A 23,071-nucleotide genomic window follows, 5' to 3' on the forward strand; every position below is an offset into this window, starting at 1 on the left:
TGCAAGGAAATAGGTCAGGGCCCAGGGCCTACTGGAGTGGCTTTCCCATGGTCCTAGCCCAGACCTGTGGTGCCCTTCCTCTGGGATCCCAGGAAGTGTCCCTTCCAGAAGGTAACTGAGCTAATGCACGTGGATTCCATTCTACATCAGGACATCCCTGTATGTCCAGAGACCAGTAACCTCAGGGGACATGGGGGTCAATGCTGCATACACAGGCACTGAGCCAGAGACAAAGACCATGGTGAGAGAGGTGCGGTCCCCCCGCTGAGCCTCTGATCCTCCATCCGGGCACCAGGCTGCTCCCAGAAGGGGTGTCTCCACCCAGCGCTTGCTCACTTGCACACACCTGGCACACAGACTCCAGTTATAGCCACTCAGAGTGTGATGGCTGAAGGCTGGTGGTGCAGGGTCCACTTCTGTCTGGCTTCAACTACCATATTTGCCATCTGGAATTTTCTATCTCCTTGTACAGATACCTTCAAAACACTTTTGGAAAAAAAAAAGAGAGCCTGACTCTTCCTTTGTGTCTACAGATAGCTAGGGGAAGGAAGGGAGCTGGAGTCTGCTCCTCACCTTTACTCAGGCTCACCTGGTCACCTCGGACCTCTTTATCGCTCAGGAATTGTCCCCTAGAAACAGGTGGCACCTAATCTCGTTCTTCCTTAAGGCTGTAGGCACAAAGATAAGGGTGACCAGGAATCTCACTCTCTAGTTCCAGACCCCAAAAGGCGTCAAAAAGTCTCCAACCACCTCCCAAACCTGCAGTGCAGCTGGGATTCTGGGAACAGTAGAGCCCTGAAGGACAGACTACCACCCCGTGAGGTCCCCAGGAAGAGCAATTATATACACCCCAGGGACACTGCACCTGGACTCAGAGTAATTAGCTCTGGAAGGTCTGATTGTCCCCTCAGGCAGTGAGGACTTCACCAGGTTGTAAAAACAGCAGAAGCTGGGTGGTGGTGGTACTCCGGAGGCAGAGGCAGGTGGTTCTCTGTGAGTTCGGGACCAGCCTGGCCTACAGTGTGGTTTCAGGACAGCCAGGGCTGTTACACAGAGAAACTCTGTCTCAAAAAAATACCAAAGCCAAAAACAAACAAACACAGCAGAAACTGGCCAGCGAGGCCACCTTGGCCAGGAAGCCTACACATCTTGCTCATGCTCCAATTCTCCTGCTTTAAAACCCAAAACCCAGTCAGTTTGTGAAGTTGAGAGTGAGGATCGCCGAATCGCATTGTCTGTTCCCTTTCTCAGTGTGTTCACTGATTAAATCTCTCTCTTTTTCCCAAGTTCACCCTTTCATTGGTATTTTGGGATGAGGGGCCAAGTACAGCCTGTGAGGTTGCTGGGCCAAGAGTCTGGGAAAAGTTAACTTGGAGCATTCACTCTTGGAGTGGAAGTGTGTCCGGCTTTATCTGCCTTACCAAAAGCAAGTTCAAAATTAAGGTATAAGGTTAAATTTAGGGTCTCAATCCCAGTATGTGATGGGTTCTGTGGCTCAGGAGAGATGTCCTCTTCTGAGGGCTCCATAGGTGGAGGGTCCTGGCTCAGCCATGCCAGAGTCCTGTTTCTTGGCAGTGAGAAGTCCTAACTCTCCTCCAGCCACTTCCAGATGTGGCTGGGGTCACCCCTGCCTTCAAGAACTTGAGTGCTCTGAGCTGTGCTCGGGCTGAAGTGATATGACTGGGCATTTATAGGGATATGGACTATATGTAGTTTCTGTCACTTAGCCCTGCTGGTCTCAGCTCGGAGTGCTTTGAGGGTGTGTGGCCGAATTGCGCATTTCTAGAGCGCCAGGCGCCCTCTTGAGGATTCTTGGAGAATTGCATCACGTGTGTGTGTGTGTGTGTGTGTGTGTGTGTGTGTGCATGTGTGTGTATACACGCACACACTATCCTCTCGGGTTTTTTCTCCTTCCTTTACTGTCCCGGCCCTTCCAGTTCGTTCTCCCACCCATACCCTTCCCCCCACCTTTCTTCCTGGAGACAGAGTCTTCAGTTTGGGGTACCTCTCCTACTAAGAATCCAGCATGCACCAGATACTGCCCTGGCACCAAAAGCCTTTGGTGGCACTGATTTGAAATTGCCTATGCAAAACATCATTTCCACTTAGGATATTTTTGGCCTTTTTTTTTCCCTAAATGCGATTTAGGTGCCTCCAGCATCTTTTCAGTAACTAAATCTAAAATGATAAACATCTCCAGCTAGAGCTGTGTGTCTGGGGTGAGGGCTGTAACACCCCCCCCCCACGTGCATCTTCCTCTCTCTCTCCTAGGATTGCCCAAGCACTTCCCTGTGTCAGGCCCCATCCTTCCTTCCTCTATCCATGGAAGGGACCTGGCTTCACTCACCGCTTTCCTTCAAGCTGAGTCAAGAGTGTAGATCACATTGCTTCTCTTTGCCCCAGCTGGCCCTGTCTTCCAGCCAGTCAGATCTCTAGGTCTGCCCTGAGGCCCAGCAGTGAAGAGCGCTGCCAGGACCAGACTGACGGGGGCCTGAGTGTGGAGTTCATCATTCCTTTCTGTTGGAGTAAAGAACCGACACCCTCCATGGGAATGGCTGCCCTCGGCCCTTGACACTGTCCACAGATGCTTTCCAAGAGTCAAGCCATCAAGTTTCCTCACACTAGCACAAACCCAGCAGACCCTGGCTTGACGGGGCAGTGTATTTCCATACATCTATTATCCTGGCACTTGGGAGGGTGAGATGAGGTCAGCCTGGGCTATGTCTCAAAGAAGAGGGCGGGGGGGAGGGGCTGGAGAGATGACTCAGAGGTTAAGAGCATTGCCTGCTCTTCCAAAGGTCCTGAGTTCAATTCCCAGCAACCACATGGTGGCTCACAACCATCTGTAATGGGGTCTGGTGCCCTCTTCTGGCCTTCAGGCATACACACAGACAGAATATTGTATACAAAATAAATAAATATTTAAAAAAAAAAAGAAGAGGGCGGGGAAGCCCCACTCTAGGTAAATCCCGAGGCAGCAGTGCCAAGGCCAGGGGTACACAGTTCGAGGTACACAGCGACAGACTCCAAAGGCGATTGGAAAAGAAAGGAAAGAGACTTGGAGGAGGGAATGGCCTGTGGAACCAGCAAAAATGACCATAGTCTCACCTCCTTGCCCTGCCCCCACCTGCACCTGCCCAGCTGGCAGCGGCACTAGTCTGAGAGTGGACACAGAATGGGGAGAGCACAAGTCACAGAACGCCTGATCCCTGGGTCTGGGGGGAATTTAACACTGGAACTGGGTCTCTTTGACGATGTGGGGGAAGGTGAACTCAGGCTGGTCCTGCTGGTGTCTGCTGCACGGGGAGGGTGTGCACACTGTTATAAAAAGGTCCTGATGTATGTAGGCTTCAGCCGGCTTGGGGGATGGGCTGAAGTTATTCCTGGCACGTGGTGCTATATCAAGTGTGCTCATGTTAACAGTCTCCATAAGTAAACTGGAGATGTGAGGCAGGAGGATCACAAGTTCAAGGCCAGGCCATGTAGCGGGACTGTCTAATCTGACAACAGCGAGACAGAACCGAGCGAGTAACGGCCACCATGGTCAAAGCCAGGCATAACGGCTCTGCCTGTGATGCCAGTGTTTGGTAGGCTAAGGCAGGAGGGCAGCTGTGAGTTCAAGGCTAGCCTGGGCTGCACAGTGAGTTCCAGGCCAGCCTTGGCAACATCTCTTTAAACAGCTCCAACAAAAGCTCATGGAAATGAGGAGCCCACTTTTCCTGAGACTGGAGGAGAGACCTGGGTTCAGCTGCCCACTTCGGGGTCTCCAGAGCTTGACCCCAGGATCTTCTTGGGATGCTGACTAACACAGAGCAGGGACTTGGGGGCTGTTGTTACAGTGGAGTGGGGTGGAGGAGAGGAAAAATCAAATGAGAGCTCAATCTGCTTTTCCAGCATTTTCCTCTGAGACACTGAGGAAGCCCTGTGAGAGAAGGAAGGGTCTGAACGTGGACTGAGACCCTCTGCTTCGGCCAAATGCCTGCTTCTGGGCACCAGGAGGCAATGGGGGCATTTTAAAAACAGGAAAGTATTTTTGAAATATCACCCTGAAGCTGGGTGTGGTGGCTCAGGTAACGTCAGTGCTCAGGGGGCTGAGACAAAAGGCTTGCTGAACTCTAAATGTTTCAGGCCAGCCTGGACTACATAGGATGTTCCAGGGAGCCTGGGTACAGTGTATAAACACTGTCTCAAAAGAGCAAGCTGGAGACACCCAAACCCACAGAGAGAGATACAGAGACAGACACTGCCAGACAGACAGAGACAGAGAGAGCTCAGAGAGAGCTCAGTAATTAAGCTGATTACCTCACAAGTGCCAAGAACCCGAGTTTGGATTCCCAGAACCCCCATGAAAGTTCATGCTGTCATCTCCCTGACAACGGGATGGGAGATACAGGGAGTGTCACAGACATCCCTGGTCAGCTAGCCCATACCCTTCTTAGTGACATCCCAGGTCCATGAGAGACCCTACCTCAAACAAAGGAAAAGGTGCCCGAGGAAGTACACTTGAGGCTGTCCTCAGATCTCCACATGAAAACACACACATGCACACCCCATGCCCACATAGATACACCCCCACACATGAACGTGCACATACAACAACCAGGTAAGCAAAAGTCCACAGCTGCTGAGGCCAGAAGTCTGACAGCCAGTGCGCCAGGAGGACGTCTCCTTCTCAGGGCTCAGAGCACGCTCTGCTCTGCTGCCTTACCTCACTCTGGACTTGCCTGGCTGTGGAGGCCCGGAGTCAGTACGCCCACCTCCCACAGGGCACACTCCCGGATAACCCATTTACCACAAAGCTCTTTCCTCTTCCCTGTGCCCAACTTTTGTTGTTCTCACAAGGAACCAGTTGAATCAGCAGATTTGCAAGGCAAAGCGTCTTTACTCCCTGGGCCATCTTGCTAGCCCAAGTAAGTTAACTTTCGTTAGGTTCTTCCCCCATTCCTTGGCCAGTGCTGAGTAGTGAACCCAGGACTGGCCTTCTGCATGCCAGGCAAGCACCCCCGCCCCAATCTACATCCCTACTTTTCTGGAAACAGACCTTTTGGAGCGACATGAGTCAACACACAGCAGTGGTTACGATTCTTCCCCCAGAACTCCAGAGCCTATAGTCGTCAATGAGCGGTCACAGGCCAAAGTCTAGGACAATCTTTATTGGAGCTTGGAATGTTATAGCAATTCACCTGACTCAGGCAAACTGAGAATGAACAGCAGCGGTGACAGACACCAGCAGCGGGGGTGTCCTGGCTACATTAGGAATCCTGCTCGCCGGCAAGCAGGACACAGCGCGCACACACACACACACACACACACACACACTCCTACACAAACTTACACTCACACTGGCTCACTCCCTCCTGGGTGAGTCTGAGGCCAGGCAACTCAGCCTGCTCCACACCTCTTGGAGAAGGCTCATCCACCTCTTGGGGCATCTGCTAAGCCAAGCCTGAAGGGACCACTGGTGGCCCCTGGGGTGGAGGAGCTGGAAGCGGCAGGTGCCTCGCAGTTTGGGAGAAGGGGATGCAGGACAAGGGATGGGTCAGGGCAGAGCGAAGAGGCTGCAAAGACGACAGATGGGACAAGGGCATCTCCTCTCCTCCACCCATTCCAACCTCGCAGCACGGCCAGCGCCCTGGGCACAGAAAAGTCTGGGTAGCATCAAGGGGGCCCCCTGTGTCCTAGGAAGGCACTGAAATGGGGAGCAAATCTGGGGAACCTGGCATCTCCCCAAAACACGCCCAGAAGAGGAGGATGGCTGAGCGAGAAGGGTTTGACATGCCAGCTGCTGGGGTAACAAGACTGGGAAGCCCAGATTCCACTTCCACCCCGATGGTGGAGTGGGAGAGCGCTGAGATACAGCCCCTCTGGCCAGCAGAGGGGGAAAGGGCTGGAGGCTTGGCTGCCCCTCTGCCCTCAAGGGCAGTGAGAGTGAACCTGACCTCACCCATATGTCCATGGTAGGAAGAGGGGCAGGAGTGAGGGCGCAGAGTCTCCTGCCCCGAGGCCAGGGCTACCAGAGGACGGCCCCATCCAGGTTTCCATAGCCTGGCTCAGCACGCAGCCTCCAGTATGTATGGTTGGTCACCCACCACTCCTTGCCGCTGCTGTCTGTCTGCCGCCTGGGGGAAAAGCACCAGTAGGTGTGGGTAGAGGATGGTAGAACGCAGGCTAGTTCCCGGTGCTGCCTCCCACAAACTACTCTAAGCAGAAGGCGGTAATGAGGAGCCAGGCTGCAGAGGGACCCAGAGCGGCGGGTGGGGCGGGCAGGGGATGAGGCACCTGAAGAAGCGTGCCTGGTGCACTATGTTGTTCTCCTCCATCACTCTCCTCCGGTCTCGCTGGAGCTGCTCTATCCTCCTCTTCTGGGCCTCCGCTGCCTGGATGTTCCCCTCCTCCAGGTACCTGATGATCCAGACATCAGGCAGTGAACTGGCTAGCCTCAGGGGTTCCCAGAGCTGAGGTCCCTGCCCCTTTCCCATTTTAAGGAGTTCCTAGGGAGGTCAGCCAGGCACTGACCTCTGGTCAGGCCGGAGCCGTGTGTCAGTGGAAGGCAGGGTCCGTTTCAGCTCTGCGGTCAGCTCATTCAGCTCCAAGGCAAACTGAGTGAAGCCGAAGTTTCGCTCATGGTCTGGGGGCATTGAATCTGGGGGAGGCAAGGGGCTGGGGCAGGTGGACTGTGTTACAGCCACCCTCACCCTCTTCAGTCCTCCTGGACACCCCACTTACTGGGTTTCCAAAGGCACTGCCCACCCGGTGGGAGGCCGCGGTACAGCCCCTCATGCCATTTCCCGAAGAGGCGGTGGAGGACGCGCCCACTGCGGCTAAGTACGGCGCCTTGCACCTCGTGGATGTTGGAGCTCCAGTACTTGGCCTAGGGTGGAGAAGGTGGGAGTGAGTGAGGGGCTCTCCCCCTTCCCCAGAGGAGAGGCCTCTCCAGGTGGAGAGGTGGGGTGGGCACGCGGCTGCGCCTACCTTGCAGAAGGTGATCTTGCAATGGCAGGAGTTATCCTGTGTGTTTCGGATAAGCACCTCTCCATAGTGCTCAATCCAGCGCTGGCCACTGAGGATGTTGTGGATACAGGACGTCACCTTGTTCCACTCAAAGTGGTCCCCAAACCTGAGAGAGACAGGGCACATGAGAGCAGCAGTCAACCAGCCCTGGGAAACAGGTGGGCTGTTAATGGAGATGCCCCTTTCTTCCTGTATCAAGTCACAAGGGCCGGAAGGAGGAGTGCCGAGGTCCGGCACCAGCTATGGGAGGTGCGACTCTTGTTCATAAACTCAGTCCCCATTACAGAACACTCCAGTGAACAAGTCCGGATTCCATAACAAAGTTCCCGAGTGCACGGGTCACAGAAATAAGACTACAGAAGGGTCCCTGCCACTCTTTCGTTTTGTTCTGGGATTTTTGAGACAGGGTCTCACTGTGTAGCCTTGGCTGGCCTCGGGACTTGCTGCATAGCCCGGGCTGCTTTGAACCCACAGATACCTACTTGCTTCAGTGTGCACCACCAAACCACGTCCCTGTCACTCTTAGTGAAAGGCCTCCTTCCCCTTTAGCTTCTGCTATCTGTCTGTGTCTCCGTCTATCTCTCTCTCTCTTAGGTTTTTGAGACAGGGTTTCTCTATGTAGCCCCGACTGTCCTGGAACTCATTTTGGAGGCAGGGCTGCCTCTGCTCCCCAAGTGCAGGGATTAAAGGCACGCACCACCACACCCGGCTGAGATGAGGGTTTTCAAGCATGGTGTGATCCATTCGTTCCAGCATCCATTTAGATTTCTGTGTGTGTGTGTGTGTGTGTGTGTGTGTCGGGGGTGGGGGTGAGAATGCCTCGTTTCCATAGATTTGAAGTCTCAAGTGCTTTTCTTGAGGTGAGTCATGATCAAAAAGTTGTGAAAGACACTTAGTCAGATGACCTCGTTAAGCCCCCACCCCGGTTCTCAGGCTTCTCGCCTTCTTCACAGTAACCGCTGCAGACGCAGGTGTAAAATGTACAGACACCGCCGCCTGCTGTCACCTCCAGCAGCTCCAGGCTAGACCAGGCCCCACTTGCAGCCAGGAGAAGGCCCGTGGTCAGGCCCAGCCCCTGGAATTTACAGTACTCACCTGGGCAGGCTGACGTTGACGGTCCCCACAGGCACAATCTCCAGGGATTTGCCCCAGAACTTGTTCTTCCACTTCATGTCTGGGGGGGGGGGGGCGGGAGGGGGAGAGGGAGCAGCAGACATAAGGCCAGAGTGATCCAGATTGTTCCAGCCACCCCCGCACCCTGCCACCCATAACCTTCATGCCCATCCAACCCTGCACCTTGCCAGAAGATGAAGTTCTCCGATTCTGCGTGACATGCGGAGATCGGGGGATGATGGGAGACCTTGATAAACAAACAAACAAACAAAAGTCCTTAACACTGCCCCTGAGGAGCTTGGGGTCTTCTTAACCTGGCCTCCACCCTGATTCTCTGATTCCTACCTAGTTTCAGGGGAATCAGTTAACTCTTGTTTGTTTGATCTTTGAGACAGGGTTTCTCTGTGTAGTCTTGGCTGTCCTGGACTCGTTCTATAGAACAGGCTGACCTCAAACTCACAGAGATCCGCCTGCCTCTGCCTCCCAAGTGCTAGGACTACAGGTCTGCGCCACCACTGCCCAGCTTGAATGGGTTAATTCTAAGCCATTTGCTCCTGCAATCCCCAGGCACCATCCACATTCATTATCATCTCTGTCCCCCACTGGGCCTGTGTTCTCCTTGATCACTGGCCTTGCTGGCCACCCTGACCAACTCTGCTGATGGAGCCCTCAAAAAGCAGCCCTGCTTTGGCACAGACATTCCCTGCAACATACCAAACAGGGCCTCCAACCCATGCGGGAAAAGGCAACTCCTTCCACTCTGGCCTCATCCCTGCTACCTGCTCCCCTCCAAGCCTTCCAGGCTGGCAGCTCTTCCTTCATGGCTCCACAGCCCTCCCACACAGCTTCCCTTCAGTCCTTCCTCCCACATGACCCCTTCTCTACAAACAAAAGGGTTTCCTGCATCTCCCATCCGAAGCAGCAAGCCTTCCCTTTATTTTCCAACACAAATATTCATAGCGCTTTTATTCATAATACCCCCAACAGGAAACAATTCAAACGTCAATCAAAAAGGAAACAAGCAAACTGCTGTGCGTTCACACAAAGGGATATTCATTAATAAAAGGAATACACTATTGGCACACTCAACAATATGAATAAGGCTTTATGCTGAGTGAGAGGAGCCACCAATGAGTACACATGCCATGACTGCATTTTCAGCCTCCCCCTTCTAGACAGGCATGTCTCTGCTGGCATCTGTGCCCATCATTTCCGGCAGGATAGTAGCAGAAGTCCCCTCCCTAGGCCAGAATGGGAGGATTCTATTGTACACATTATTCTGCTGTGTAAAATTTGCACCCTCTTTAATCCCTGATCTTAGGAGGCAGAGATAGATCTACATAGCAAGTTCAAGGCCAGCCAGGGTTACATAGTAAGACCCTATCTCAAAAAACAAAGCAAACAACACCAACAAAAACTAAATAAAAGAATGAGTTGTCTCAGCCTTTCATATTCCCTCTGGTGCCCACCCTTTTCTCCTCCCTCTGGTGCCCACCTTTTTCTCTGCTTTCCCTTGTGATTACATTTCTTGAAAATAATCTGCATTTCTTCTAGTTTTAAATTAATTTTTTTAAGATTTATTTATTACACATACAGTATTCTGCATGCAGGCATGCTTGCATGCCAGAAGAGGACATCATATCTCATTATAGATGGTTGTGAGCCACCATGTGGTTGGCTGGGAATTGAACTCAGAACCTCTGGAAGAGTAGGCAGTGCTTTTAACCCCTGAGCCAATCTGTCCAGCCCCTTAAATTAATTTTTTTTTTAAATTTAGCTGGGGTGGGCAGTGGTGCTGTATACCATTAATCTCATCACTGAGAGGCAAGAGGCAGAAGGATCTCTGAGAGTTCAAGGCTAGTCTAGTGTTCAGGGCAAGTTCCAGGACAGGCAGGGTTACACAGAGAAACCCTATCTCAAAAAACAAACAAACAAACAAAAATTTACATGGATATATGTTTGCCTGTATGTATGTATATGTACATGTGCTTGCAAAGACCAGAAGAGGGCATGAGATCTCCTGGGACTGGAGTTACAGTTGGTTGTAAGCCACACTGTGGTGGTAGAAACAGAACTTGGGGTTCTCTACAAGAACAGTGAGTGCTCTTAACCCCTGACCCATCTCTCCAGTGCCTAGTTTAAAACACACACACACACACACACACACACACACACACACACACACACACAGTGCTCTTAATCCCTAAGCCATCTCTCCAGTCCCTAGTTTAAAACACACACACACACACACACACACACACACACACACACACACACTCACTCAGAGGTAGAAAGAGGGATCAACAGTTAAGAGCATATACTGGGCAGCTCCTCAAAACATCCTGTAGCTACAGCTCCAGAGAAATCCAACACCTTCTGGCTGCCTAGGGCACTAAATTCATATGCTCACACACACACACACACATAAATTCATATGCTCACACACATATATATATATACATACATTTAAAAAAATTTAAATGGAGGCGATGCTGGAGAGACTGCACAGTTAAGAGCCTTGGCTGCTTTCCTAAGGGTCTTACTATGCAAATAAATAAATCCAGTACCCATACGGCAGCTTACACACATCTGTTCCTCCAGTTCCAGGGGACCTGGTGTCCTCTTTTGTCCTTTACAGCACCATGTATGCAAGTACTGCACAGACACACAAGCAGGCAAAATACCTCCACACATAAAATGTAATATGTGTGCACACCTATCTACATATGTGTGTGTGCACGGGAGCATGCGGGTGGAGGTCAGAGGACAGTTGGCAGGAATTGCTTCTCTTTCCGCCATGTAAATCACTGGACTTGAACTCGCGTCATCAGGCTTAGTGGCCACTGCTCTTACACGCTGAGCCACCACACTGGCCCTTTTTCTAGCTGTTTTTGGTTTTTCGAGACAAGGATTTTCTGTGCAGCTCTGGCCGGTCTGGAACTTGTTCGGGCTAGCTAGGAACTCAGAGCCTGTCTCTCCCGAGTGCTGAGATTAAAGCCTGCCCCACCGCTGCCCAGCTCTCGTTTTGATTTTTTTAACTTTCACTGTTGTCAGGGGTTTCTAACTTTTTAAATTTCCTTCCTTCCTTCCTTCCTTCCTTCCTTCCTTCCTTCCTTCCTTCCTCCCTCCCTCCCTCCCTCCCTCCTTTCTTTCTTTCTTTTCTTTTTTTTGAGATGGGGTCTCTCTGTATAGTCCTAGCTGTCCTAGAACTCACTATGTAGACCAGACTGGACACAAATGTACAGAGTTCCTCCTGCCTTAACTTCCCCTGGCATGTGTCACCACACCCAGCCTTGTCCATTTTTTGATGTGGCAATATGATGTTGTCATCTACAGCTGCCTTCACAGCTGTCCTGAGGTGGACTCAGCCAATGGGCTGCAAGCTGGATACACCTGTGCATTCCGCATAGTCTCATCTCTACCCTGTCCTTCCTGTCCCTCACTCATGAAGTCACTGTCACCCCAGGTCCCATGGACCATTTCCCCTCCTGGTGACAAACCCCACAAGGGATCGTCCTGGTTTTTCCCACCTACTAAGCTGGGAACCCACTGATTTGTTATCTCTTTCCAGTCCCTGGTCCATAAGCCTCAAAGCCAACAGGAAGTCCCACCCAGGGGGCAACATGCAACGAGGTCCTTTCTTCCCTTCTACCTTCTCTCTTGCTAGCTGGCATCTGCACCCATGCACTGAATCTCCTCAACTAGAGAGACAGAACCATACAGGACCCCCCTCCACTCACCTATCTCATTGCCCAACACTCTAAGAGGTCCCTGCACACTTGTTCCCGTCTGCTGTCCACGCGAGGCTGGCAGCTCTTCCACCCCAGCCTACGCCGTGGTGCCCTGCACAGGGTCACTCCCCACCCTCTCCTCCACCCCTGCACCCGCTGAGTTCGGTCAATGGTGACGCACACAGAGCTCTCAGTTTCAGGGAACCACAGGCTAAGTGCAGGTTGCCCTCAGCTCTCAGGCTGATGACTTTAATGGCCCGATAATGGCCTCTGCCAACTGTTGCTCACCGCGGCCTGAGTGCTCTTTCCAGAGTGCCATTGTGAGCATGCCACTTCTCCGTTTCAAGTTCTCCGTGCCTCTCAATGGCTTCGGATTTAGAAGCAAATAAAACCCCAGAATGCACCTCACTTTCACCTACAAAGCACAGGGCTTATTTAGCCTGTTCAGTCCCGTCTCTGGCTTTGCTACAGGTGATCCACCTTAGCCTACACACACGAAACAAACCAACGTCCCAGCTCTTTACCCAGACTTTCCCTAACCCACCCTTCAAGACCTAGCTGGCACTGTTGCCCCCTCCCCAGCACACCTTGGCTGTGGCTCTCACTAGCCCTCTCGAATTGTTTTACCCATATACAGAACAGAGCTCTCCCCCCGGGCATGTGCCTGGCAAAGGGCCACTGCTTTCTATTCTCCTCTATCCATTGGCCCTGCTAGCCCACCTTCTGGTCCCCGAAGCCCAGGCCTTCCCCTGCCCCAGCAGTGAGAACAGCCCTCCCACCACAGGGCCCATACCTGCTCACTGATAAAACGGAAACCCCGGTCAGGCCGCTCACACTCGTAGGTCTCTCCCAGGACGGGGTTAAAGGGCTTGCATCCTGCCCGGTGGTACGTGGAGGAGTAGGCAGAGACAGCAAAGGCGGCAATGTACACCTGTGGGAAGGCCAAGGAGGGTGCCACATACGCAAGGACACCCCAGGAAGGAGACAGCAGCCCACTGCAAGCAGAGTCTGGGGTTTAGACGTGGTGCTTCAGCACCAGGGACCCACCCTGGCAGGATTTGGGAAGACAGACAGAACCCCAGGGAGGAACGGGTGACTCTGGGTGGGTACCATGCGCTCGCAGGGGTCGGTCATGCGGCTGGCCTGGTCCAGGAGGTTGCTATACTCCAGCTCCTCGCAGAGTCTCTGCAGCGTGTTGAGCGGCTCGTTGAGCTGCACAGGCATCGACACCTTGGACAGGTCTTTGCCGATGTTGTTGCGGAGGATGTTCCACAGGCTCACATCTGTTCCAGGCCCACTGGCAGCTGGCAGGCAGCGGCGGCGAGGGGGCCCTACAGCAGGCCCTGGAGCACACACCCGTGGGCCAGTCATTTTAGTCTCCTCTGGGACACTAGTGCTCCAGAGAAGCCAGGCCCACTGCACAGGACTGCCTCCTAAACTCCTGAGGCATGCTGGCATTGCCTCCTGGGGCAATGCTGGATCCGCCTGTTGTGAGCCCCTGGACGGGCAGCAGAGCTGAGAACCACCCAGACAGCACAGCGCCACTGTCATGCTCAGAAGCTGGGATGCGGAGCATCTGCTGCCCTCCCCGCAGTTTTGTACAGGGACAGGATCTCCTTGGGTCTGCATTCACTGTGTAGCTGAGGATAATCTTGATCTGACCCTCCCACCTCCACCTCCCGAGTGCTGGGATTCCAGGCCTGTGCCACCACTCTTGGTTCTGGGGGCTGAACCCAGGGCTTTGTACAGATAAGGCAAACACTCTACAAGCCAAGCTAAACGTCCCCCGTCCTCAGCCCCTTTTCTAGAAGAAGAAATAAGGTGGGCAGTGGTGTCCCCAGCCTTTAATCCCAGCACTCAAGAGGCAGAGGCAGGCGGATCTGAGTTCGAGGCCAGCCTGGTCTATAGATCGAGTTTTAGGACAGCTAGTGCTATACAGAGAAACACTGTCTCAAAAAACCAAAACCAAAACCAAAAAGAAGTTTAATTTAATTAAAATTCAAAAAAAGAGAAAAGAAAGAAAGAAAGAAAGAAAGAAAGAAAGAAAGAGAGAGAAAAAAGGAAATGGGTTCTGGAAAGTAAAGTGATGGGCCCAGGGCTACTCTGCTAAAAGCCCAAGCAGAACCGTCTGTCCCCCCTGTCACAGCCTACTGAGCCATCTCACACTGCTGGAAGGAAGGCCAGCGCCATCCCCAAGCTTGGTCAACCTCCCAGAACAGCCCCCAAAATATTCCCCAGCTCATGGTTCCAAGGTCAATTCTGGAATCAGTACCCAAAGACAAAAGCCCACCAGACACAAAGGACTGCCTCTACATGGCACCCGGACCATGAGCCAACAGCTTCTCCACACACACCCCAGTTCACCCTTAGCCCCCTGCCTACTCGTCCAGTTGGTACCTTTCTGACAGCGGTCGGCTCCCCTGAGGTCCAGCACCTCCTCAGACAGGCTGGTGGTGATCTCACTAGCGCACGACTCCTCCTCCTCAGAACCCTGAACAGGGAGAGTGGATAGGTAGGGTAGACTAAATGGCAATGCCCAGGACCTGGCAAGAATACATCAGTTAACTCTTTGATGAAAGAGAAAAGACTGGGCGAGGAGGACTTTAGGCCCTAAGATATCATCCTGTACTTGATTGGTAGAAAAGAGCTTGCTCCGGGTGGTAGTGGTACACACCTTTAATCCTTGCACTTGGGAGGCAGAGGTAGGTGGATCTCTGTGAGTTCAAGGCCAGCCTGGTCTACAGAGTGAGTTCCAGAACAGCCAGGGCTACAGAGAGAAACCCTGTCTCAGGGAAAACAAAACAAAACAAAAAACCAAAAATAAAAAACAGAGCTTGGGAACTTGGCAAGACATAGAGAAGAGGGAAGCTGAGGGGGACTGAGATTCAGAGTCTGGGGACATGGGGGTCAAAGGACCATGAAAGCTGACGTGGGATCGTGGGAAGATGACTTCAGAGACCACAGTAAGGTAAGGCGTGGCAAACTGGGAGAAGAGGTTCTAAGAGCCACACAATGGGTAATCTCTCAGAGATAGCTGCCAGGGTGGCGAGAAAGGACACAGGAATCTCGGGACCCCAAACCCATCTTCCCCACGTCCCTCCACTCCTGCTACCGTCTTCCCCTTCCCTCACCTCGTTCTCGGAAGAGCTGGCGGAAAGGAGAACCTCGCAGGCATCGAAGAACTCCGTGTGGGAGTCAGCGAGGGACAGCACACTGCTTTGGGAGAGCTGGGGGGTCAGCTCTCGGCCTTTCATGTACAGAGCTTCTTGCTGTGGAAGACAGATGGACCTGAGACCTCAGAGGCCATCGGAGTGAGAGTTCCCGGAGAAGGAAGCCACACACACACACACACACACACACACACACACACACACCGCACCAGACTCAATTCCTGCCAAGCAGGAGAAGTACCAGAGGGGAGGAGAAGGGTGAAGGGAGAGGGAACAACTTGGACTTGGGAGAGGTGACACCAACAAAGCCTGGCTTCAAACCCTTTTCCTGCGCTGGCCCACTCAGCCTGGACCCCCACCCCACAAACAGGTGCAGCTGTGTCCCCAGCTTGAAGATTAGAAGACTGAGACCCAGAACACACAGCTGGCATGCATTCGGACTCTAACTCAGCCTGGGTACAACTAGGGACCACGAGCCCATCGACTGGATTCTTTGGGTTTTAGCTGTATGATGCAGACATCTCCAACTGGTGGTCTGTGAGCTCTGCCCGACAGAATGCAGCCGAGAACAGCTATGAATCCAGTCCAGCGCAAAATCATAACTTACTTAACACATCGTTAAAAAATTGTTGGCAATTTTGTTGTCGTTATTGTTAACTTCATGATATGGTTCTGGAGTGTGAATTTTGTACAAGACAATGCCATGTTGCAATGTCAAAAGGCTGGACTGGACCGGTTGAAGGTAAGAACCAATGCCTCATAGGCTCTGAAGTCAAAATTCTCAGGGGCTGGACATGTGGCTCAGAAGCAGACTGCTTGCCTGGAAGGCTCAGGGCCCTAGGTTCAAGGCTCAGTACTGCAAACCAAACACGACGTGAGGAGATACAAGCTGCCTGGAGGACCCGCCAAGAGAACCATGATGCTGTGTAAGAGCAAGGCAAGCTGGATCTCCTCCCACCCCTCCCCCACCTACTTCCAGACAAAATTCAACCCTGTGCTCTGCCCCTGGCCCTCACCCCTGGGAGAGAGCCAGCACCCACTATCCATCCTCGATCCTCACCTCCTCCGGGTTGAGGGAACTGAAGGAGTCTGCCGTGGTGTCTGAGGAGATGGAGAGTGAGTGGAGGCGTCTATGACCATCTGGGGCCTCAGAGACCTGAGGCAGAGGGTGAGCAACCAGGGTGGGAAAGCAAAATCCTCCCCACCTGCCACCCTCACCCACTCAGGACAGCCTCTGCCAACCCCTGAGCCCTGGCACAGATTTGCCAAGGGGACCTGCAGTCCCATCTCGGTCTCAGGCCCTCCCTCCAGTCAGCGGCCATGTCCCTGAGCTCACCGCCATCTGTGACAGCTCTGAGCCCTGATGCAGGTCTCTCAGTCGATCCCGTTCTGTGGTGAGGGCAACCAGGACACTGCTAAGGGAGTTGTGCACTGCCGGGGAAGGCCAGACGTCAGACCCTTCTTCTTCTCCTGACCTCTTGACCCACTTGGAGCTACCACCCAGCCTGTACTTACCCTTTTGGGCCAGGGCCCAGAAACTGCGCTGCAGGTGGGCATAGTCTGGAGGTGGCAGCCCACGGTGGCCGGAAGAGTCCCGAGACTCCAGGTACCGAGACAGGTTGGGAACAGAGCCATGGAGACGACCAACCTGGCAGTGAACATGAGGGGTGAAGGGACAGCTTCCTGATGTCCAGGGCATTGCATCCCTGCAACTTGAGGCTTGGACCCCCATCTCACCCGTCCAATGGTGTCATCTTTGGCAAAGCCCTGTGTGCACCACATGCGACTGGTCCGTTTTCCCTTCTTGGGTCTCTCAGTTGTCACTGAGGCCTGGCAAGTTGGGGAGTAATTTCACAGGGTTGGAAAAAGCCATGGAGGAGAGCCCAGATCACCAGGCACATGGGCGTGGCATGCCGGCAGTGACCCAGACAGAAAAGAAACAGCCTGGAGGCTGCTGAAACAAGGATGAGGCAGGCAGCCCTGTCCCCCAAAGTGACAGGGATGAGGGGCCCAAGCAGTCTCTGCCTCCTCCCTTGACCCTTACCTGGTGTGTGGGGATCACAGGGGCGGAGGGGATTCGGTGTAGGGACTCCAGGCTCTGAAGGAGTCTGTGTAATTCCTGGAGCTTACCCTGGCATTCGGAGAGCGCTGGGGGAGAAGGAAGGAGGGGACATTGCTCTCCTAAAAGAACCGAGGTTTCTAGTCTGTCCTATCCCTTTTTTTCTATCCAGTTGGCACCCAGGGGAGTCTGACACTGTTTCCTCTCTTCAGGAGATTAAATCATTTCCAGTCTTGTGGCACAGCCGCTTCTGATTGTCTGGGAGGCCAGTAGTCTACCCCATCCCATCTGCAGACTACCCCCCACCTCTTCTGCCTGTGCCCAGGCTGGGTGTCCTTACTATCTGTCTCTCCTTATTTATACACACTACCCTCTCTGGGTCACTATCTCGGTCTCCGGCTGCAGGAACTCAATTCTAGGGCATAGTCTTTCCCTGTTGCTATTCAGAAATGTTACTGCATTGGCCTCAGGCAGGATTCTTCAAGTGAGCTGCGTGCTTAGGGCATGTGCCTACTATCATCTGCAAATTGGGGTTCCTAGGGGCACTAAGAAGATTTTGATCATCTTGGAGGCAGAGTGTGTTTTCCCCAGAAGAGGGGGTCCCTCCAAGGAAGTGATGGAGATAACATTTTCCCTTCATGTTGCTGCTGCCCAGACCTGAGAACATGGGCCCTACCCACAGAGGCCCTGGGGTCAAGGACCCTCACCATGAGAGCAGCGGTCTAGCCCATCACTGTCCCTCAGCCAGGATGATACTTTCTCTCGAGGGCCAACCCCAGGTAAGGCGGAGGCACTACCTGCTGTTAGCATCTGGGTACCAGGAACCTGTGGGGGTAAGCCAAGGGTCAGGAAAGATGGTACCCAGCTCTCTGGGTCTCAGTTTCCCACGGCCTCCATCCTTAAATCTTCACATCAGCCACCCTCACGCCTGGGCCCTTCTTACCTTCCGATGAGTGGCACCGGGCATGTCCAGGCGCTGGGCCAAGCGATGGGCTCGGAGCTGGGCCACCCAGCTTTGGAACAGGTCCTGGGATTTGATCTGCAGAAATGATGGAGAGAGATAAGAAGGGAGGGGTTGCTTTCCAGGAGCAAAACATCAGGTCTCTGATTTCCAGGCAAGCAGGGAATTTCCCTAGAGCACCCAGTTTATACAAAACCCTGTTGCAGACAGAGTACAATGCCCCAAGCATCAGAGCTCCGAGGTGTGTATCCATTCATATAGCAGCCAACCACGGGAGCAGGCCCACTCCTGCCTGCTTCACACGATTGAGACGTTCTTCTTGTCAAACTCAGAGAACCCTTAGCGTCTATGTTTGTGCCCCGGCACCTATGCCAGGCTAGTGCCCAGAACACTTTGTTCCCAGGGATGTCACCTTTAGGTGGTAGATGTTGTCTTCTGTGTCAAGGTCAATGCGCTGGGCCTTTTTGTTGATGGACATGACAGACAGCCGGACATCAATGGAGCCATGGAGCTTCCCCTTGGCGATCTGGAGTGGAGGGTTGGTGGAAGACAGGGGACTGCCTTGAGGTTCCCAGAAGCACAGAATCACCATCTCCTTGAGGCCACTCAAGACTCACAGGCCAAGCACCGCAAGTCATATATGAAAGGGCTCGTTCATCACCTCGTGTACATAGAACACTATGCTGTGCCCAACTTCATGCAGGTCTGAGAAGTCATCAAGTAAGGAAAAAATACTTCCACCCCTGGAGCTCTATGTGGTGGAAAACAGAACGCCCTTTGGAAGGACCCTGAGGCTCCACCCTGTTTCTTGTTCCCAGCACAAGAGGAGGACAAGGACAAGGGTGACAAAGCCCCTGGGCACTTAGTTTGCAATGGGCATCATCCAGATAACGGCACGGGTGGCTGAGTGTGCCCCCTACCCCATCTCAGATAACGGCACGGGTGGCTCAGTGTGCCCCCTACCCCGTGTCAGCAAGGAAGGAGGCTGAGGGCCAGGGAAGCAGTTGTCTCATGATATTTTGGGCTCTAGGAGCCACAAAGAAAACCAAAATGCACAGATGCTAATATCCAACGGTAAAAGGTACAGTTTCTACATATAAACTACATACCATGGCTGCACCCATTAGCCATTCCTAGACGACTTCTAATACCTAACGCCATGTCAATGCTTTGGGAATGGTGAGTCTAGTGTTTAGGGAATCACAGTGAGAAGAAAACCTGCATGTGTTCAGTACAAATATACTTCCTTTTAAAAAAGATTTATTTCTTTATTATGTATACAACATCCTGCCTCCATGTATGCCTGCAGGCCAGAAGAGGGTACCAGATCTCATTACAGATGGCTGTGAGCCACCATGTGATTGCTGGGAATTCAACTCAGGACCTCTGGAAGAGCAGCCAGTGCTCTTAACTCTGAGCTATCTCTTTAGCCCCACAGATATACTTTCAAAGTGTGTGTGTGTGTGTGTGCGTGCCTGTGTGTGCACATGTGTGTATGTGTGCCTTGTGTGTGCGCACATGTGTTTAAATTGTTGACTCTGCAGATGTGGAGCCTAAGGACGCAGAAAGTCAACAGTAACTTGGCGGAGGCTGCTGAAAAGGGGAACTGAGTGAGATTCAGACTCCGCTCCGGCTATCTCAAGGCTCCAGCCACCTGCTCCGAACATCTGACACAGGCTCCCCCCACACCCCCAACCTGGAACCTGACTTACGTCTTGTCGCGTTGTGGCATAGTGGAGGATCCCATCCTCAAGCACAAAGTACCTCTGTACGGAAGGGGCAGGACCAGGCAGGCAAGAGCGTGGCGTAGGGAGAGAGCAAACACACACAGTTGTCTTCTCCTGCAGCACGCATGAATGCCCGGGCTGGCCAGCAGTTCCCACAAGTAGCTCCTCCCTTGCCCTGACACCCTACCTTGTGCCAGCCCTTAAGAGGCCACTTCCTCTTCTTCAGCAGGTGTCCTTCCTGTCTCTCAGGCATGATGTCCTCTGCCCCCAGTCTGCCCCGAGGATCCTCTACCACCTCCCACAGCTCGGAGGCCTGGAATCCAGGGTAGATGGGGGGCAGCAGCTGGTTAGCCTGCCACCTCAGCCGATCCCCCAGGGACCCAGGGCAGGCCCAGCCACCACTGCTTTCTACTCAGACCTGCTGGGTGCTGCTGGGCTTTGACGATTGGGTGCTCTCAGTCAGGGAGGGAGTGTCTCTTTCCTGGAAGTCCATGAGGAAGGAGAGGGTACTCCCTGGTGAGGAGGGCAGAGCAGGGGGGCAAGGGAAGGGTGTCACCTTGTCCTGGGAAATCCCTTGAAGCAAAAGAGAGACCCATGAGTATGACCCTGCTGTCATGTTCCCCACCGCTGGTCCTTCCTGCCCTAAGATCCACATCCCCCACTTGCATGCCAACCTCACACCCCCAGAATGCCTTGACACCACCATGGACCTCGCCAGCAGCACCCAACTCAGCCCCCACTGTGGCCACTGCCAGGGGGGTAAGTTAGCACTCAGTATATGGCTCCACCCTGGACATACACCCCAGGGATCCAGGAAATGTTGGTTCCTTGGGGTTGGGGAGGAAAGAAAGAAGAAGGTCTAAGAAGAGATGGAAGGACTCAGAGACTAGGCGGGCAAGAGCTCCTCAGTTCAGCTGCCTTTTCCTCTGGGATCTCTTTGCCTACTTCTACAGCTTGGCCACAACTGCCCTGCAGACCACCCCTTAGCTGCCAGTGCTTCTGCTCCCATTTCCTGCACAGGGAAACTGAGGTCTGAAGCAGTCCTGTTTTCCCACGCCCCCTCGCTCCAAACGTGCCCCGAGGATAACCACCTTGGGTCTTTTCCCCTGCTCCTCCATCTACCACGTTAGTCCTCTGTGCTCCTGAGAAGCACCTCCCACCCAGCAGGTGCAGGACCCTGGCAGGCTGGGACACTGTGGGTGGGAGAAGAGGTGACCAGGAACATGACCAGGTCTGTCCAGGTCCCGCGGCAGTGCCCACAGGCGCCCTTGGCACTGGTTCTGGCCGTCCTGGCTCCGCCGGGAGATCAATAATGCATGAGGCTGTGTGTGTGTGTGTGTGTGTGTGTGTGTGTGTGTGTGTGTGTGAAGGGGGAGGGGACTGGAGGGGTGATGTTGTCCTGTGTCTGGGGAAGCAGCTCAGAGCTTATGCAGCTAGCAAGCACCTGAGGAGTTAAGGCCAGAAGGGACAGGGAAGAGGCAGTGGAAGTGTGGCCAGGAGGTCACAGCAGAAGGACCCAGACTGTAAGAGGCTGACCCAAGGGGAAACTCCTGCATTTGACCATTTGAAGTTTCCAAACTCTTCCGGTGTTTGGGTGTTTCTATGCCCTTGTCCGGGCCCCTAGGACCTGGGCCATTCACTGCTGGCTCCGGGCAGAGGTGGGAGGTGTCTGGCAGTAGGAAGGAGATGAGCCAGGTGAGTGTCCCCCTAACCACCTCCATTCTCAGCCTCTTCACTGGAGGAGCAGACCCTCCAGCTCCAGAGGAGAGGAAGCCCTCCCAGTAATGTCAAGTGGTGCCAGCAAGGCCCCCTTACCCCAGAGTCCATGGACGCCCTTGCTTCTTGGTCCGTACACTGATCCGCCTCTGAGTCACTGTCCCCGAGTCGCCAGCTACCTCTTCACAGAGCTGAGCAGTGGCAGCAGCTGCTGCAGGAACCAGGAAGGAAGGAGATGTCGGAGCCTCCCCTCCAGCCGGATCTCCCCACCTGCCCCTCCCCCGTCGCCTCCTCCCGCCAAGCTCCGGGCTGCCGCTCAGCTCTGCCCCCCTGCTCCCGGGAGGACTAAGGACCGTGTGGTACCGAATGACTTGGAATTGAGGGGCGCAGTCCCCACTGGGCATAGTTCCACGTGAATCAGAGGACTGGAAAAATGCTGGCTTCCAGCCACAGGAGGTAAAAGATTTATTCATTCAGGCTAGCGTGGCCTTGACCCTGGGAGCACTCAAGGCCATTTCCTGATTCAACCGGGCCTCTCGGTTTACACCTGAAATAGAGGGCGCATTTTGGACTAGCAAAGATATCAGGTTGACTGTGTAGGGACAAAGATGTCCTCCCAACTCACACCACCCCTGCCTACTCTGGGATGGGATATGACAAACTATGCCAGAAGCATAGTCAGCAAGGCACTGGAGGGACAAGGGACAGCTGAAAACCCAGAGGCTATTCACTGCTAGGACGGCCTAGCAGGTCGGCTGTGGGGCTCAGGAGAGGCCCGTGCAGTGAGTGTCTGGGGTGGGACCAACTATGGGGCAGTCACAGGCTGGTTGTTGTTATAAAGGAAAGCCAACTTGGGGGTCCCTCCTCTGACCCTCAGACACCTTTACCCACTGCTGGAACACTAAGTTCAGTTGCTGAAGTAATCAAGAATTGGCTCTTGAGAAATACCTACAATTCATCCAAACGGACGTGCTCTGACAGGCTTGGTCCCTAAGAAATGGTGGCACCACAAGCAGATGTGGGTGTGAAGGCTCTATGGCCTTAGAAATAATGTGGATCACTTGTCTGCTCCACCTTGTCAGACTCAGGGATACCTGGTGTCTGGGCTCCCTTCACAACCTCAGCCAGCATGGATACAGCCTTCCAGGAGGGAGTGGGCAGCACCAGGTAGGCCTCTGGAAGCAGAGCCACCCGGTGGCACTGGGCAAAGCTGCTGACATTCAGAGCCTCAAGGGCCTTTTAAATGATTGAGCATCCCTGGGCATCCGCAGAGCTGGGCTCGGTAAGAAGCTGGTCCTGGCCCAGGCCAGAGGATAGCTGCTGCAGATCTCCAACCCCAGTGTCTGTCCAGGACTGAAGATGCTATGGCATGGCTCCAAGTCTGGGAGGAAGGCTGAGGAGCCACTCCCTCATTCAACACCATCCATTCAGGATGTGTTCCGATCAAGGGCAATGCAGGCCACAGGCTAAGCACCTTTCTTGTTAGAGGTACCGCTGGCTCTCCAAGACCCAGGGAAGGTCTCCTGCGACAGCACCCCAAGAGCCGGGAAGGCCTCCTATGACAGACCCCCAAGACCAGGGAA

General features: G+C 53.6%; 1 protein-coding gene across 1 annotated transcript; it reads right to left on the reverse strand.

Annotated features, from left to right (window-relative positions):
• Positions 1 to 5,133: 5,133 nt before the first annotated feature.
• Osbpl7 (oxysterol binding protein like 7) lies at positions 5,134 to 21,787 on the reverse strand. Its single transcript, XM_075990926.1, has 23 exons — positions 21,588 to 21,787; positions 20,191 to 20,345; positions 19,960 to 20,085; positions 19,758 to 19,811; positions 18,458 to 18,571; positions 18,028 to 18,123; positions 17,792 to 17,909; positions 17,070 to 17,173; positions 16,763 to 16,855; positions 16,541 to 16,673; positions 16,362 to 16,456; positions 16,086 to 16,181; positions 14,987 to 15,124; positions 14,253 to 14,346; positions 12,966 to 13,198; positions 12,649 to 12,786; positions 8,308 to 8,371; positions 8,107 to 8,185; positions 6,973 to 7,117; positions 6,727 to 6,871; positions 6,517 to 6,643; positions 6,280 to 6,402; positions 5,134 to 6,119 (listed from the first exon to the last, which is right to left on the reverse strand). The coding sequence occupies exons 2-23, from the start codon at positions 20,263 to 20,265 to the stop codon at positions 6,011 to 6,013; spliced, it is 2,499 nt and encodes an 832-aa protein (XP_075847041.1). The 5' UTR covers positions 20,266 to 20,345; positions 21,588 to 21,787; the 3' UTR covers positions 5,134 to 6,010.
• Between the last annotated feature and the right edge of the window lie 1,284 nt (positions 21,788 to 23,071).

The sequence above is a fragment of the Microtus pennsylvanicus genome, chromosome 11 (genome assembly GCF_037038515.1).
Source record: "Microtus pennsylvanicus isolate mMicPen1 chromosome 11, mMicPen1.hap1, whole genome shotgun sequence".
Lineage (NCBI taxonomy): Eukaryota > Metazoa > Chordata > Mammalia > Rodentia > Cricetidae > Microtus > Microtus pennsylvanicus.

What these genes read in the sequence shown, in the direction of transcription:
- Osbpl7 (XM_075990926.1), bottom strand. Translation starts at nt 20,265, where the DNA reads ATGGACTTCCAGGAAAGAGACACTCCCTCCCTGACTGAGAGCACCCAA. An exon ending in CTGGGCCCTGGCCCAAAAGG is followed by an intron (nt 16,457 to 16,540) that starts GTAAGTACAGGC and finishes CTTCCCCGGCAG; the next exon opens with TGCACAACTCCCTTAGCAGT. An exon ending in CGGCTCCGGCCTGACCAGAG is followed by an intron (nt 6,403 to 6,516) that starts GTCAGTGCCTGG and finishes CTGGATCATCAG; the next exon opens with GTACCTGGAGGAGGGGAACA.